At 44.7% G+C, this 18,455-nt stretch overlaps 1 protein-coding gene across 3 annotated transcripts in view; it reads left to right on the top strand.

The window, feature by feature from the left end:
• Positions 1–18,455, top strand: part of LOC147009507 (follistatin-related protein 4-like) — a 172,673-nt gene that overhangs the window by 98,029 nt on the left and 56,189 nt on the right. For all 3 annotated transcript variants that reach the window (XM_085863416.1, XM_085863418.1, XM_085863417.1), the window contains one exon: positions 3,176–3,336. In XM_085863416.1, the coding sequence (XP_085719542.1) occupies positions 3,176–3,336 (161 nt within the window). The remainder of the gene's footprint in view (positions 1–3,175; positions 3,337–18,455) is intronic.

Here is an 18,455-nt window from a genome sequence, read left to right as displayed (position 1 = left end):
GATTGAACCTGTGAAAGGCACAGAAAGGCATGGCAGGCACCCTGTCTTTGAATGAGCCCTTGCAACAATTGCTGGTGTAAGACGGGGGTTCACGCCTTTACGGTCACCATCACAGTAAACAGGTACTATTTGATTGTGATGCCATATGCTACAGCTTACAAGCTTAACTCTCGATGGGAATGCACTCCATGTGAAGAGTGGTTTTCATTTGTTGTTTGATGATGCGTTCTAGCTCTGCGGGTGAGGATGCACGTGTTTGGTTGATCACATGTTTCAGGCTGAAGTACGTGCATGTGCTCGTTTTACAAGATTTGTTGCACTGTGTTCCCTGGTTTCTCTATCGATGGCATTATTCGCTGAAGAAAAAAAGTCAGACTGCCATCACACGGCCAAATTGATAATGTGATGTTACCTTGACACCATATTGTCAATAATCGGCATGACCGCAGTTTCGATGCAGCCTTTTACATTCACCGGTTGTGGACCATGTACCTGCAATTGAGCTGCACTTGTTTCATATCCCCAGGTCATATCTGTGCATCCATCCCATGAAGTCTGTTCATGCTTCTCCCTCAAGGTGGGCAGACATTGATCGACGTGTCGGAAAAGCAAAACATTTTGGAGGGGTTGTCTATGGCACACCACTTGCGTTCATGACTGTCGTCGTGTGGTTGTCACACATGACTTACTCCTTTCGACACATGTGGGTGATAGTTGGACAATGTCCATCTTATGCCCATAAGGCTCCACACAGTTGTTGGATCCAAACGCTGGTGTTACTCACAAATACCTATGAACCTCACAAACTTGCCGGCACCTGGCCGAGCAAGCAGCGTGCAGATGACAGAAAAATCTCTCCGATCAATACGTGACTTTTTCCTGAAGGGCACAGCTTGAGTGGGATTATAAGGGTCCATGGCAGACACCTTTGGGGTTTCAAGGTGGAATTGCTTTGTTCCATGAAGTTTTTCAATGTTGACAATTCATTAAAGCAAGGGAATACAGTGTTTTGTTTATCTGACCAGCTGAAATTGAATGATCTCATTTTCGTTGTCGATTTAGTCATATTATTGTTGCATGTTGAGAATAACTATGATTATTGGTATCGTCATATTGGGTATTGCTTAGTTGCTTTGCTTCATCCGAGTGATTTTTCTCCATAGTTGAAGATCTCACACCAGCTTTTCGTTGTCTGTTATCTGAAACGTCTTCAGTGTCCATCTCCATCCTACCTTGTGCATTTGTCTGCTGTTATAGTTCGTCTCAGTCACAAGCCTCATGTGTCGATATACTTAATGTCCCTAACGAGTTTCCCTTTTTTGGGAAAATCTCAGATTTTGCAACCCCTCATGACCCTTTTCTCATCCTATGATGTATCCATGTATTCCTGTCTTCCTCTTTTCATATTCATCCTACGATCATTGACCCTTTGACCTTCTGCCCTTTGGTGCCTAGCTTCTCCATGTGCTTCAACACCTATATAAATAATAGTATTCAGACTGTAGCTAATAATAATAATCATCATCATCATCCAACTAAAATACTCAAACCCAGTTAAGTTAACTTTTCAGGTACAAAGTGAGTTCACCATCATTCTTGCCTCCTTGGCATGCAATCTCAGCAAACGCACGCACGTACGCACCACCATTGCAACCCCCTTCATCAATCCATCCCCCTGCCTATTACCGGGCCAAGATGATGGCGGAGCAAATTATGTTCTTGAGTGATAAAAAAAGGCAAACTGCTTCTTGCGGGATAACCAATAGTGGGGAAAATGATTTTCATTTCCTTTATACGCAGCTTTGCTTTGAGTAAGCACGACTCTTTTTTTTTTCCAGCTTATTGTTTCACTCAAGCCTGCAATGCAATCTCCCACTCCCTCCCTCCCCCGCTACATGCTGCTTTTGCTCTTCTATATCTCGAGTAACGCAGTTGCTTTCCGCCGAAAGAGCCATTTATTCTCGGGCGGCAGTGCCGGATTTAGGACTGTGGCGGCCCCTGAGCAGTGATTGACCGGTCATCCTTTGACAATAGTACTCAATCTTCCCTATCTCCTAGAATTTGGACTTCTGAGCATGACAACTTTTTATCATTTGGAACACAAATCTGCATCACATAACAATTTTGAGTATTTTCGAATATATGCCTGCACAGACAGAAAAACAGTTGTCTGGCCCCTGGAGGAGCGGAGGCCCCTGGACAATTGCTCAGTCTGCCCTGCCCTAAATCCGGTGCTGTCGGGCGGCCACAGTCCCTCTGATCGTTTAGGCCTGAGTGATTGCGAAGTTCAGTGTTGTCTAGCCAGAAATCCTTGCAGGCTGTAGCTAAGCAGACAAGAGCAACTAGGTGCTTTGTTGCGATGTATTTCAGAACACCTCTGTAACCATCCCACTCCCACTGTAACAACCTTTCTACCTTTTTCCAGCAGCCTTTTTAAGGCCCACAGAGACATCATTTGATGGTGTCAACTCTGTCGACCTCGTTGCCAAAGCCCGGTTCTGCCTGTTGCTGTCAGCATGTCAATTTTTTTATTTTTCCCAACATTTACATACAACAACCTAAACAGATTCCATGCCACTGGAACCACTGGTCAATTTGTTGTTGCTGGCTGGCAGGATAGCCTAGCGGTGTAGTGCATTCTTCTCGTCAGCAGTCTAGTGTGGGTTCAAATCTAAAAACTGTGTCCGGGTGTTTCCCAGACAGGGCGAGGCATCAATGTGTGTGCCGTCACTTGGATGGACGTTAAACTTGGCATCCAGTCTGCCGGTATTAGGTGGTGCACGTTAAACATCCCACTGTGTCCTTCGGTAAGAGTGGGCAAGTTATCGCTGGCACCCAGAACAAATTACAAATTCCCACTCTGAGCTACAGGAGGGGCACTGCATCAGCGGCACCATCACACTCCCAGCAATGATGCAAACCAGCAGTCATGTGCTGCACACAAAATTATGATGAATTCACTGTGGCAGGATGAGCTTCGTACATATTTGGTTTTATTTATTTATTTTATTTACAACAACAAAATGACCATCATTGAAGTATCCAGATATTTGTTGAGAGTCTACAGGTTTGCATCGTAGATCTCGTCTGTAACCAAGTTAACTCATTTAATTGTTTATTTTGTGCACACTTTTCTTCATTTCAACAACTCATCCCAACTTTTTCTTTCCTTCAGCGACTCGAGGCTGGATAAGGAAACGTAACTCACCGGTGCTGACTTTGGCCACCGTTGGGAGTTCAGCCACCCTTGTCTGCCACCTACCTGGTGTCCACAACCACTCGCCTTCATGGAGACGACACAATGCCAGCCTGACCTGGTGTATTCGGCAAGCCACGGTACGGGTACACCTGCCTGACTATCACTCGACCAATGTCCGTGTAGCTAGGCCGGTAAACACCCATTGTGCTCCACTCATCTGCTGTGCAGCATAATGCTCGTCTGCTCTCTCCTGAAAGATGATCATGCACATCTGAAGCATGTAGCTGCAACATTGTGGGTGTATTTGGAGATGTGAATCGATCTGTACGGCCATCATTGTGTAAGTGTTTTTAAAAGTGCATTCATAATCAAAAATGGCAACACGTATTGTCTTAATTCAAGAACAGGGGTTTCCTTAGAAGCCGGTTACCGGCGACCCGCAGCCGTCTACTCAGAGAAAAAATGTCAAAGGTCGCCGCCTACTTACTTCAGCGCCAATTTTTCAAATTTTTTTTTTTTTTTTTTGTCACCACAAAATCTCTGCATCCCCCTGTTTTGAAATCCGAGAAATAGAATATGGTTTCCTTAATGAATGCTAGTTCATCTACACTATTATTATGTCACACTTACTTCAGATTGCTCACTGTACTCCACCATGTACAGTATCATCTCCCTATTAAGAACTAAGGTATGGCCCAAATGTTGCTAAAATAACTCTTTTAAAGTGCTTAGCTACTCCATCTTCCAGACACCTTGGTGTGCCCTAAACCATGGCCTTAAATTAATGAACCTTGTATAAAAGCTGCTTGAACTAACTATACAGTATAGCTGAATTTCAGTCAACCAGTCAGTCAGTCATGTTAATGCAACTACATCCAGTACAGGCCCAACCACTTGTTTTGGTGGAGTTTTCACCCCAACAGCATGATAATATGAGAACTATTTCATGTCAGAAATCGTGCTAGAATGCATCTCCAACCATCTAGGATCTTCCGACTTCCAGGGCCCTAAGCGGGCCCTGGACCCCGGCCATACAGCTGCGCTCGCTTTGCTCGCTTTGCTCGCGGTGATGGTAACCTGCTACTTTTTAATGGTAGCCTCCTACTCCAAGAAATAAGGAAACCCCTGAAGAAGGGTCTCCTTTGTTTGATTTCTATGCACCGCTGAACCGCTGGACAGAATTCGTTAAGAGCTGGCAGTTATACCAAGGATCTGCACGGGGAGCTGGGGATTTTGGGGTAAAATATATTTCATAGCCCTTGGAGTTTAAGGTGGAGGTGCTGGGGGGGGGGACAATTCTCTCCATGGAAATGTGTATCATATCGTATTGTATGATGTGCCACTCCTGGTGAGAATGGGTATAAGACAATTCTCTCTGGCAATGTGTATCGTATCGGATCACTCACCGCTCCTGGTGAGAGTAGGTATTATACAGTTCTCTCCATGTAAATGTGTATCGTATCATGCGCCGCTCATGGTGAGAGTGGGTATGAGACAATTCTCTCTCTGTCAATGTATATTGTATCGTATCTTGCACCGCTCCTGGTGAGAGTGGGTATTTGACAATTCTCTCGCTGTCAACGTGTATCGTATTATGCACCACTCCCAGTGGGAGTGGATATTACGAGTCAAAGTAAAATATGCTATTTCTGGAGAAATGAACCCATCCGTAATTTTAGGGGTATTAACCTATCCTTAAGGACGGGTTCTTCTCCAGTAAAACATAATTCCACGTGTGCCGTTTCACTTGATTTTTTTTTTTAGGAAAAGAAAACAAGCAAAATAGACAAAAGTATTTCTGCAGTGATTCATCAGTGTGTGCCATCCCTCAGAGGCTCAGGTGGACATTAAACTGGGCATTCCATTTGTCAGTCTTAATTGGTGGACGTTAAAGATCCCATGGTGTTCATCGTGAAGAGTAGGCGAGGTATCACTGGCACCTTGAGGTGCAGGCCTCTCAAGTGAAGAAAAGCAATGCCTACAGCAGCATGGTCATCTCCCTATAGTAAATGATGCTACTCACAGCCAGGTGCTGCATATGAAAGAAGTAGTAGTAGTAGAAGCAGTAGAATAATTAGAATAAGTAGAATAAGTGGAATAATTAGAATAAGTATAATAAGTAGTTAACGCAGTAGAAGAAGTAGTAGTAGAAGCAGTACAAGTCGAAGAAGTAGAATAATTAGAAGTTGAAGAAGTAGAATAAGTAGAAGTAGAAGAAAAAGAAGAAGTGGTCTGCAAATATTATAAACTGCACTGTACTGCGAAATTTGCCAATGCTTTTCCTTTCAGGTCAGGACTTGACCAATCTTCACTACATTAAAAGATACAGCCCACTGAGCCACGCAGCAAATTGATTGGGCAGCCTTGTTATACTCAATTTGTTAGCTTGATAACAAGGGACAATTCCTTCTTCATGTTCTTTAATGGCCACTATTAACCCACCTTTTCTTGTGTGGTCAGCCAGGGAAAGCTTGGCCCAAGTCTCTACAAAGCACCTGGCCAAGCCTGACGTTCGACTATAGTTAGGGCAGGAATTTGTAATTTGTTCATGGTGCCAGCGATAGCTCACCTACTCTCGATGAAGGACACCATGGGATCTTTAACACTCACCAACGAATGTTAGGAGACAGGATTCCCATTTAACATCTATCTGAGGGACAGCACCAACATTGATGAATCAACCTGCCTGTGAAATACCGGGATGACAGTTTATAGCTGGATCTGGAATCGAACCCGAGCTGGGTCGGGAATCGAACCCAAGCTAGAGAACCCAAGCCAGACAGCTTTGAGGGGAATGTGCATACCTCGAGGCCATCCTGCCAGCCAACAAGGGATAATTCATTGAAGAGGCCTAATTCTGAGTAGTGATCCAAACATGGCTGGTGGGAGAACTTCTGAAACGTTGATGAAACTGTTTGAGCTGTTTGAGGTCCATGCATGATCTATTCATGCAGGAGAGAAGGGGGTAAGCCCTTCCATGCTTGGTTTTGAGAAGGAAATCTCTAACGACAAACACTGACACAAAGCAGCAGCACATATCTGTCGTCAGCTCTGGTAGAGGCTCCACAACTATTTCGTTGATGGTCTTTTCTTTCCCTGAGATTAGTGTGGCCTGGTTCTCGTGTTGAGTCAAGCCGGGTTTGGCTGCCAACTCGGAAAATAACTCTGATATTTTCCTGTCACTTGAAATGAAGTAATTGCAGTATTTTTTTGCAAGTGTGTGTCCGGTACATTTGTTCACGAGTGCACGAATCGGGTGTGTGCTTCGAATGGTCATGTTGTTTGTCTTTGTGAGTTTCAAAGGAAAAAGTTCCTATAATCAGGCAGTGCAGCTGTTACCTGTCTAGCTCTGCGTTAACCGTGAGTCATGGCACGGCTAAGTTTGCTCAATCCTGATACCCCCCGCCCCCTTGTAATGCTCCGCACACTTCCAAGCATTATGGGAATTTTTGAATGGCCCTGAGGAATTGAAGAACGATATGAAGCAGCAGGCCTGCGGAGATAACAAGCAAGTCTTATCCACACTTTCATGTCATCAAGTCGACAGTAATCTCTTTTGGACACGAAACTTCATTATCGTGACAGCTGATTCAATCAAAAGACAGCATGTTGTACTTCACACACGTGTTGCATCTGTATCTGTGACGCTGAGTGTGATTGAGGATGTAAAATGCAGTAAAACACACACCGAAAAAATGGAAATTTTATAACACTTTGTTGTCGTCATTGCTGTTGTGATCCTTCCTTTTACTCTTGTATATGTTTTGCTTCAAGAAATGTTACTGTACCAGCAGGTACCCACGGAACATCTGCGCAATGTAAAATGTGACCACCCCCCCCCCACAAACCCCAAGTCGTCAATCCACATTCCAAAACCCCAAGTCTCAACCTGCCCCCCACAACCTGAAGGCTTCGATCACCTAACCACTCCAAACCCATCTCTCCTTAGAACTCTAACCATCTGTACTCCCATTCTCCCTGGGGGGAGAAGGGAGGGAAGGAAGAAGAGAGGGGGGAAAGGAAAGGAGAGGAGAAAGAAAGAGGGAGAGAGGGAGAGAGGGAGAGAGGGAGAGAGGGAGACGGGATGGGGGGGGAGGAGAGGGAACAGTTAAACAAAGGACAGTTAACTGTCAAGTGAATTTAGTGTTGTCTAGCTATGTGCTTGTGAAAGCTGTTGCTTGATTAGAATCAACCCCTCCAACCCCAAGTCATCAAAAGTCATCACCCCCCCCCCACCCAATCTTCCAGTCACACCCAAGTTATCAAAAATTCTAACCTCCCTCACCAAAAAGTGAAAAATGGCCAATATCTTGAATATGTCACCCAAGTAAATACGTATAGTGCCCAAATTTGCCTCTCAAATCGCATGCATTGTCTTTTTCATGAGGCACAGTTTGACGATGAATATTAACGGCTGTACTGTACTTGCATTTGGTAGTAAGTAGGTAAGTCGGTAGTGGTGATGGCGATTGCTATTATGAGATTTGCTGATGTCAGTAAAGGGCAGCGAGCTGGACGTCGCATTGACGTGGGCGTCACAATGACATGGCAGATATTGACATGGACATTGCATTGATATGGCAGATAGTGACAGCAGATATTGACATGGCACATATTGGCATGGGAGATATTGACATGGGAGATATTGACATGGGAGATATTGACATGGCACATATTGACCAGGGACGTATTGACATGGGAGATATTGACATGGGAGATATTGACAAAACAGATATTGACATGGGAGATATTGACATAACAGATGTTGACATGGGAGATATTGACATGGCAGATATTGACATGGGACATATTGACATGGGAGATATTGACATGGGAGATATTGACATAACAAATATTCACATGGGAGATATTGACATGGGAGATGTTGACATGGCAGATACTGACATGGCAGATACTGACATGGGAGATGTTGACATGGGAGATGTTGACATGGGAGATGTTGACATGGGAGATGTTGACATGGCAGATGTTGACATGACAGATATTGACATGGCAGATATTGACATGGCAGATATTGACATTGGAGATACTGACATGGGAGATGTTGAAATGGCAGATACTGACATGGGAGATGTTGAAATGGCAGATATTGACATGGCAGATATTGACAGGGGAGATATTGACAGGGGAGATATTGACATGGCACATATTGACCTGGGACATATTGACGTATCAGATATTGACATGGGAGATGTTGACATAACAGGTATTGACATGGAAGATATTGACATGGCACATGTTGACGTATCAGATATTGACATGGGAGATGTTGACATAACAGGTATTGACATGGAAGATATTGACATGTGAGATATTGACATGCGAGATATTGACATGGCAGATATTGACATGGAGGATATTGACATGGCAGATATTGACATGGAGGATATTGACATGGCACATATTGACACGGGAGATATTGCCTTGGGACATATTGACATGGCACATATTGACATGGGAGATGTGACATGGCACATATTGACATGGCAGATATTGACAGAGGAGATATTGACATGGCACATATTGACATGGCACATATTGACATTGCACATATTGACATGGCACATATTGACATTGCACATATTGACATGGCACATATTGACATGGGAGATATTGTCATGGCAGATATTGATATGGCTGATATTGACATGGGACATGTTGACGTGGGAGATATTGACGTGGCAGATATTGACGTGGCAGATATTCGCATGGGTCATATTGACATGGCAGATGTTGACATGGGACATATTGACATGGCAAATATTCACATGGAACATATTGTTACGGCTGTGGAAATTCGCAGACCACCATAAAGGACCTTTGATCAGTTATGACGACAAGTATATGTGTAGTTAGATTTCCCCACCATTGTTTCGAGGGAATTTCCGTGTTCACAAGGCTGTGATCCTTTGAGTTAGCCGTTTTTCTTTTCTCTATCATTATTTTGGACCAATCCTCCCCCAACAACCAAATCGCCACCACCAACATCATTCCCAAACAACTACAACTCAAACACCACCACCTTCGCCTCTTTACCTCCACAACTCCACCCCGTAAACATCGCTTCACCGCCATTCTCAAACGACGCCTGCCAACAACCAAATGCCACCACCAACACCCTTCCGAAACCACCACAGCAAACTCCCACCACCTTCGCCTTTCTACCTAACGTCGTGCCATGGGTTGTGAATGGGATCTTTTCGCCTCGAAAATCGGATCAAGAATGATTCACGCCCACTTTTCATTCATCCAATGGCTGAGCATCAGGTGCTGTAGCCCCGCCTCCGAACCCGCTGTGATCCACAAATTTGCATATGCGCTCCTCCCCCAGCCTATATAAGCGCCAGCGCAATGCAGCTCGAGGCAGTCTGGGGTCTGGAGAGCGGCAGTCTGGAGTTGGTGGAGTGGCAGTCTCGAAGCAGTGTCGGCAGAAGCAGTCTGGAGGGGTTGGAGAACTGGACGGAGCTCGAGACGGCAGACGGCGGCAGTGTCGGCAGTGGCAGTCAAGTCGGGTCTGGAGCGTCGGCAGTCTGCAGGGGTCGGAGAACAGGACGGAGCTCGAAGAGGCAGACGGCGGCAGTGTCGGTGCGGCAGTGTCGGTGGGGCAGAGTCGGGAGACGGAGCTCGGAGCTGACGTCTTTAGGCAGACGGGGGCCGATCGACGGAGAGGAAGGAGCTCGGAGCGTCAGCAATTCCCCTCTCCCTGACCGAACTCCGCGCTAAGAAAGCGCCGGTAACCCTGTCCGTTCCCTCCCCAACCGTGGTGCCAACGGTGAAACACGTGCCTGCGCGGAGAACGCCGGAGAGAGCTCACCGGCCACGCCAGGGGCATGCAGCCAGGCGCAGCTACGCTGACATCGTGGCTTGCCCGCCATCGCGCCACGAGGGCGCGGGTAAGACCCTTCGGTCTCGTGGACCTGGCCGCTCATCCAGGTTCCACGCACATTTGGTCCACGAACCTGTCTGCCACCCTTGCCTTTGAGGGTGGCTTTTTTCTTTGCTTTTGTGTAAATGCATGTGGTGGCGCTGTCTTATAAGTAGAATTGTCTAAGTGTGCGTGTGGAATAAAGACACTTTATTCGGTAGTAACTCTGCCTTTGCTTGCTTTCACTGTATACGTGCCTGAATTACTGTATGGCTGTAAAATACGTGCCTTGTCTGAGTGTGCAATAAAGTGTTTGTTGAACTGTTCCCCATCTCATTGCGCCTTTCCCTTGTTTGAAAGTTCCATCTTGCATCACGGAAGGAATTGGTAGAGGGGTGTAAGCACCGGGTAAATAATCATGTCCGTCGGGGCCGGCGATAACACTGCTCGGTTATCACTGAAGCACGGAATGGACCGCTTAAGCGGTTCGCGTCCTTGGCCGGCCAGCGGCGAGGTACGATCGCCCGGTTAACTACCCGCGCAGGTACTTAGGTAGGTCGAGTTTAGCGAACAACCCTATCCTGCGCGGGTGGCCGATTGACACGATTGTGGTGTGGTCGAAAGATCCACCCGTGACTAGCTCCTGGCGGTAGTTCCAAGTAGGGTCAAGACTGAATTGTCCATTCCGGTGGGTGACGCGGTCGCGATTTGAGTTACGTAGCCGATCGCACGCCGGGCGGACCGCAATTCGTAACAATATTGACATGGCAGATATTGACATGGCAGATATTGACATGGCAGATATTGACATGGCAGATATTGACATTGCATATATTGAAATAGCAGATATTGACAGAGGAGATATTGACATGGGAGATATTGACATGGCAGATATTGACATGGCAGATATTGACATGGCAGATATTGACATGGGAGATATTGACAGAGGAGATATTGACATGGCAAATATTGACAGAGGAGATATTGACATGGCAGATATTGACATGGCAGATATTGACATGGGAGATATTGACATGGCAGATATTGACATTGCATATATTGAAATGGCAGATATTGACATGGGAGATATTGACAGAGGAGATATTGACATGGAGGATATTGACATGGAAGATATTGATATGGCAGATATTGACAGAGGAGATATTGACATGGAAGATATTGACATGGGAGATATTGACAGAGGAGATATTGACATTGCAGATATTGACATGGCAGATATTGACATGGCAGATATTGACATGGCATATATTGAAATGGCAGATATTGACATGGGAGATATTGACAGAGGAGATATTGACATGGCAGATATTGACAGAGGAGATATTGACATGGCAAATATTGACAGAGGAGATATTGACATGGCAGATATTGACATGGCAGATATTGACATGGCAGATATTGACATGGGAGATATTGACATGGCAGATATTGACATGGGAGATATTGACATGGCAGATATTGACATGGGAGATATTGACAGAGGAGATATTGACATGGAGGATATTGACATGGAAGATATTGATATGGCAGATATTGACAGAGGAGATATTGACATGGAAGATATTGACATGGAAGATATTGACATGGGAGATATTGACAGAGGAGATATTGACATTGCAGATATTGACATGGCAGATATTGACATGGCAGATATTGACATGGCATATATTGAAATGGCAGATATTGACATGGGAGATATTGACATGGAAGATATTGATATGGCAGATATTGACAGAGGAGATATTGACATGGCAGATATTGACAGAGGAGATATTGACATGGCAGATATTGACATGGCAGATATTGACATTGCATATATTGAAATGGCAGATATTGACAGAGGAGATATTGACATGGCAGATATTGACATGGGAGATATTGACAGAGGATATATTGACATGGAGGATATTGACATGGAAGATATTGATATGACAGATATTGACAGAGGAGATATTGACATGGAAGATATTGACAGAGGAGATATTGACATTGCAGATATTGACATGGCAGATATTGACATGGCAGATATTGACATGGCAGATATTGACATGGGAGATATTGACAGAGGAGATATTATTGACATGGGACATATTGACATGGCAGATATTGACAGAGGAGATATTATTGACATGGGACATATTGACATGGCAGATATTGACATGGAGGATATTGACATGGAAGATATTGATATGGCAGATATTGACAGAGGAGATATTGACATGGCAGATATTGACAGAGGAGATATTGACATTGCAGATATTGAAATGGGAGATATTGACAGGGGAGATATTGACAGGGGAGATATTGACAGAGGAGATATTGACATGGGACATATTGACATGGGAGATATTGACATGGAGGATATTGACATGGAAGATATTGATATGGCAGATATTGACAGAGGAGATATTGACATGGAAGATATTGACATGGCAGATATTGACAGAAGAGATATTGACATTGCAGATATTGAAATGGGAGATATTGACATGGGACATATTGACATGGCAAATATTGACTTGCGAAATGTGTGCACTTTGTCAGACTTTAACCACATAAACTCTCCAGTGTCCCTCAAATTCCAGTCGATTTTCCTCAGGGTTTGGCGGCCATTTTGAAAATGACCATTTGAATTTCAAGTGGCCCGATATGCACTTTTGATCAGCTGGTCTTGTTGTGCAATTATGCAAAGTTTGGCACATTTCACTTAAAGTGCACATTTCGGTCAATTTTCTGCTCTATTTTGCCCAAGTGCAGGCAAACAGCAGAGTTCGTGAAAGTGAAATCGTCCATTACAAATTCACTCAAATGTGTTTTGAGAAGGAAAGGTTTTTGTTGATTATTGGCAGAATACGTGACTTGAAATGACGTTTGAATGCTATCGTGTGCAGCCTGCGGCTGCTGGTTACATCATTTTCTGTGGGTGTGGCTGTGCCACTGATGTCATGCCTCATGTTATCAGTAAGCTGGTACTCATTATGCTGACCTCAGAAGGTTGACAGGCTGAGTCAACCCCAGCTTGTGTTAATTCAACAGTGGCAGGGGCTCAAACTCAAGACCCTAATATTTTAAGCCAACACTAAGGTTGAATGCTTATTAGCCATTGTGCATACCCTGTGTTTTCAGTGATTGTTCTGCTCGCCAAGCACTTTTAACCCACCACTGCAAGCATGAAATCTGTCATTCATATCGTCTTTTCAACATAATGTTCAGCATTTAGAGGAAAGAGTGGCAATTTCAGGATTGTGAATTATGATTGTTCTGTTGCTGAATGAAAATGGGACTCAGGTAAATATAGGAATGTGAGCAATATCCATGCCTGGTTGGGTTTGAAGGTAGAGATGGCTGATTTTGACAAATTTCCCTGACAATATCTGCTGCTCTTCCTCCGCTCCAATCGGTTCTTCGAAAACACGTCCTTGTCAAAGTGGACACCTGTCTGGCTATTATCAGAGACGACCTCACCGCCGTCGAGTCTGGCATTTCATTCAAGCGGACTGGCAAGGTTTCCAAGCAGCCATCAAACTTATAGACTGGTCTCCTATCACTACTTTCTCCAACATCAACTCATCCTGGGAATTCTTTCAAAGAAACTTGCTCTCCCTCATGCACAGATTTATCCCCTCTCGTCTTCAGTTGTCCATCCCTTCCTCCCGCCCTTGGTTCACTGAAGCTTGTGGCGAGGCAGTTGTCCTGAAACAACTTGCCTTTGCCTCATGGAAAGCAAACCCAACTGAGGGTAATCTCAGTTCCTTCCATAAAGCTCGGAACAAGTGTGTATCTACCCTCAGGAGAGCCAGAAAACAACATCTTTCTCATCTCAAGTCTGAACTCTCAAACCTCTCTCCCTCCTCAAAATCCTGGTGGCATCTAATCAAATCTGTTTCTGGTGTATGTTCCCCCTCCATCCCCTCCCTTACCTCAAATGGCCGCACTGCTGATACCGCACGTGAAAAGGCTGAATGCCTAAACTCGGTGTTTGCAGCTAAATCTTGTGTCCAAAACCCATCACTTTCTGTACCCACCTTAGCCAGTCACACCCAACTGTCTCTGGACTCTGCGTCCTTTTCTCCTGACAAAGTGGAGAGCTTGCTGTCAAACCTCGACTCAGATTCTGCAACCGGTCCAGACAGCATCAGCCCACGTGTCCTAAAAACCTGTTCTTCTGCTCTTGCTCACCCTCTCTCTGTTCTATTCACCCTCTCATTTGCTCAAGGTCATGTGCCATCTGCTTGGAAATCAGCAAACATTACTGCCCTGCATAAAAAAGGTGCAAAAACAGATCCCTGCAACTATATACCAATCAGCCTTCTCCCAATCATCAGCAAGGTTCTGGAATCCATAATCGCTTCAGACATCAAATCCTTCCTCTTCTCCAATGGCTTGATTTCCGATCATCAATTTGGTTTCAGACCAGGTCACTCTACCCTGGATATGTTGCTTCTGCTCTCCCAACAATGGATGGAGGTCCTCAATGCCAGACAGGAAATCCGAGCCGTATCCCTGGACATATCACGTGCTTTTGACACAGCCTGGCACCCTGCCCTGCTCACCAAACTCTCTTCCTATGGTATCTCAGGCCATCTCCACTCATGGCTCGCAGACTTCCTCTCCTGTCGCAGTCAACGTGTGGCCCTAAATGGAGTTCTTTCATCCCCTCTTCCTGTCCAGGCTGGAGTTCCTCAAGGTAGCATTCTGGGCCCTGTTTTTTTCTGGTTTCCATCAATGATCTTTCTGACTCTCTGGAAAATCCTCTATATCTCTTTGCTGATGACTCCACCCTCTGCCGTACCATCGGTCATCCCTCAGACCGGCAAGCAGCAGCTTCTTCGCTCTCTGCAGATCTGGATAAAATCACAAACTGGTCCAACACGTGGAACAGGTCTTTCAATCTGGACAAATCTCACACTCTCAGTATGTCTCTTCGAAAGGACCGTTTAGAAACCCCCCCCCCATCCACTTTCTCAACAATCCTCTGGAAGAAGTCCTTTCTTTCAAGCTTCTGGGTCTCACTAACTGCGTGACCTTTCCTGGGAAAGCCACATTTCAAACCTCGCCTCCAAAGCCAGTCGCCGACTGGGAATCCTCCATCGTGCAAAGTCCGTCCTCGGCCCACCTGAGCTCCTGACCACTTACAAAGCTTTTGTCTGTAGCCTGAAGGAGTACTGCTCTCCCTTCTGGGCTGGTGCTCCTTCCTCCCACCTTTCTCGGCTTCACGTTGTGGAAACCAAGGCATTTCGGATCATTGGCATCTCCCGCAATGAGGATGAGTCTTTGGGCCTCTCACTCTCTCTCACCGCAGGCTGGTCGGTGGTCTTTCTGTCTTCTACCCTCTCCTCTCCTGCCTCGCCCCCCTGCTCTCTCTGCGATTTGGCCCCACCACATTTCCGCAGGGTGATCAAGGTCCGCCAACAACCCCCTTCTGGTAAAACTACCAAAATCATGAATCACTGCTCACCTTCACTCTTTCATTCCATTTTTTATTTGAATTTAATTTATTTTAATCCCATTCTGAATTCGATAGAATAATAATAATAAACGTCATTGGTCAGGGTCAGGTGTCCGATCAAAGCGGGACGTCTTGGTACCCTGTCATCCCTGCCAACAGTTATATAGTGGCAGTTCTAGTTATGTGTCTTATTCATTACATAACACACCAGTACACAAACAACACACAAACAACACACAAAATACACCACATAAAACGACACAAACACTGCACAAAACAAGTCCTGGCGAGGGTCTGCAATCTCTGATTGCTCATTTTCTTGTTTATATACTGTATATGTATAGTATGTGGGTGTGATGAAAGGTAGGAGGAACATGGCAGGAAGTGGTAGGTGCAATTTAAAGTACCTTGAGGCGGTGGATCTGTTTGTCAGGTGTGTGTGTGTGTGTGTGTATGTGTGTGTGTGTGTGTGTGTGTGTGTGTGTGTGTGTGTGTGTTTGTGTGTGTGTGTCATTATACCTCCCCTTCTTGCGCAGTGGGAGTGGGATATATTGATTGTTTTGAGTTCTTTTTTGCTTTCTTTCCACATTATTTCCTTTTTTCCAAAAAATTATAATCGCAGACCATTCCTTCATTTCTGAGGCAATCCTGTTAAATTGTGGTATGGAGGTACCTTGCTTGGTCCAATACACCCAAATTTTTACGGAGTCAAAGTTGAAACATTAAAAACACCCATTTGTTATTCCCTTGTGTTTAGGTCGATGGAGATGAGATTTGGAACAAAGGTGCTTTCAAACAGCTCCCATTGAGTTTCGTCGAAAGGCTTTGGATAAGGGTCGTTCTTGATAATTGGCATAACAATTCCTTGCCACAGTCCCGACAGACTAAAGCAGGTGGACGTTGTTCCGGCGTCTAATTTGTTAATTTAGAAAAAAAAAAAAAGGGTTTTTTGGGGGTTCGGTTCACACAATAGGTGATGACGTTCCTATTATCCAGTTGTCACAGAAGGCTTTTTGCAAACTTGGCCACACTGAGCTATTTATGGCCTGATATGACCTTTTATCCATTTTTGCTAATTAATAAACCTTGATTATGTGGTCATTTAGCTGGTTTTTGGATACCTGCCTTGCGTGGTCGACGTACTCAGTATTCAGGATTGCGGAGAGCAATATATCATTCATTGTGTTGCACGTGTTTTTGTTTTTTTTAGTTCCGATTGATACTATTTTCAAGAGGGCAGTTTTGATTGTTGTGTGCGTCAAAGGTCAAAAGCTGTCACAAAACCGGAATGAGAATTTGGAGGTTGCTATGACTCACGTTTTTCACCTTGTTGTTGGTTTTTTTTTTGCATTCAGTGCTCATGATGGAAGACTTATTGCATCTGTTTGTGAATGTGTGCGATTCTCGTTGTTTCTGGTACTTCTGGACAACTTAACATATATTGTCATCACTGTGTCATTTGCCAATCAACTGCTGGTATATGTGGAGCATGCGACAAAAGTTCTCATAACGAGAGTGCAACAGTCTAGACGTGCTGCCACTGATTTGACTTTTTTTTTTTTTTTACTTTTCGACACATGGGTTTGATTAAAAACAATTTTAATGAGAAAATGAAGAGGTGTGCGTATCAGATGATGGTGGCTGTGATTTACCAATTTATCTCCTCCCGTGTTAGCATTTCATTGCTGCGATTTCTCTCGCTTCTCATCTTCTTTCCCCTGGGAGCTTTGAGTGTCAGTAATATGATTGTGTTGCCTGGACGTGTGTGGTGGGTTGTGTCGGCTTTGTGACATGGCTACTCGTGGCTCATTTCTAATTCCAAGGTCTCCTGGATTTGTGTTGTGTTCTCCTAAGGCCTTGAGATCATATGACCTGAAGAGTGTTGAGTGGTTGTCGTACTTCCATTCCATTGTTTGAGAGAGAGAGATAGAGATAGAGATATAGAGAGAGGCACCACAGACAATATTCCAATAAACCAGATGTACAAATGTTCTTGTTTTGTTTCTCCCATTGGTTTGAATCAGTTATACAAGCATTTTAACGAGTGAAATCAGCTGCGACTCGTTTACAGGTTTTCAGAACAGAAGCTCTGGCATCTATGCAGTATTGCTGGATTGTGTGGTGGTCAGAAGAGAGGGAGGGGGGGGCAAAGATTTTGGGGACGAATTGCAAAGGAACTATATGCTCTTGTGGCTCGGTTGTGCCTTCTGGTTGAGCCTTTGGGTTGGCTAATTTGCTCTAGAAACCCATGCAGCCATCCAGAGAGTGTGGTTGGAGTGTGTTTGGCTGAGCCGGTGGAGGCAAACATTGGAGCCAAAACCAAATGTGCAGCACGAGAGCCTTTCACTGCAGGAACATCAATGTGCAGCCACCCAAAACCGGGAGAGTGAACGGATGCCGCCTGGTACACCACCCTCGGTGAAGCTGTTATCTTTGTGCAGCTTCACTGTATTGCGACTATGAAGACAGAAGGTCGTGCCCGAACGTGCTGGGATTAGTCTCTAGAAATGAGCAACTTGTTCCATTCTGCTGGAGAATCCATGCACTGAATTTTGCTCATCCTCGTGGCTGCTCAGACCCAGTCAGGCCATCCAGTTTGATCCTAACGAGAAAGCTAACAACAGAAATATTCCCAATGTCGTTCGCTGTTGTGTATTTATTTATCCATCTGTGTCTTTTGTGTTCTAATGTACATATTTCTCTGCACAGAGACCTAGAGTAAGCTAGATTCTCATTTTCATTGTCCACTTGGAGGATAGAATGGTTACTTGGGAAAATAAATGTTCAGGTATATGAAAATTAATTGGTTTATTTTTGTGACTTACTGGTTGTACTGGTTTTTTTTGGAAAAACTTCCTCAACCCTAATGGTCTAGTGCCTTGAGAAAGTTTGAGGACCAT

Source organism: Eptatretus burgeri, chromosome 17 (assembly GCF_056783735.1).
Source record: "Eptatretus burgeri isolate ZD-2024b chromosome 17, Ebu_testis_v1, whole genome shotgun sequence".
Taxonomy (NCBI): Eukaryota; Metazoa; Chordata; class Myxini; order Myxiniformes; family Myxinidae; genus Eptatretus; species Eptatretus burgeri.
The sequence above is the reverse complement of the archived record's forward strand: the minus strand, read 5'-3'. Positions and strand labels throughout refer to the sequence as shown.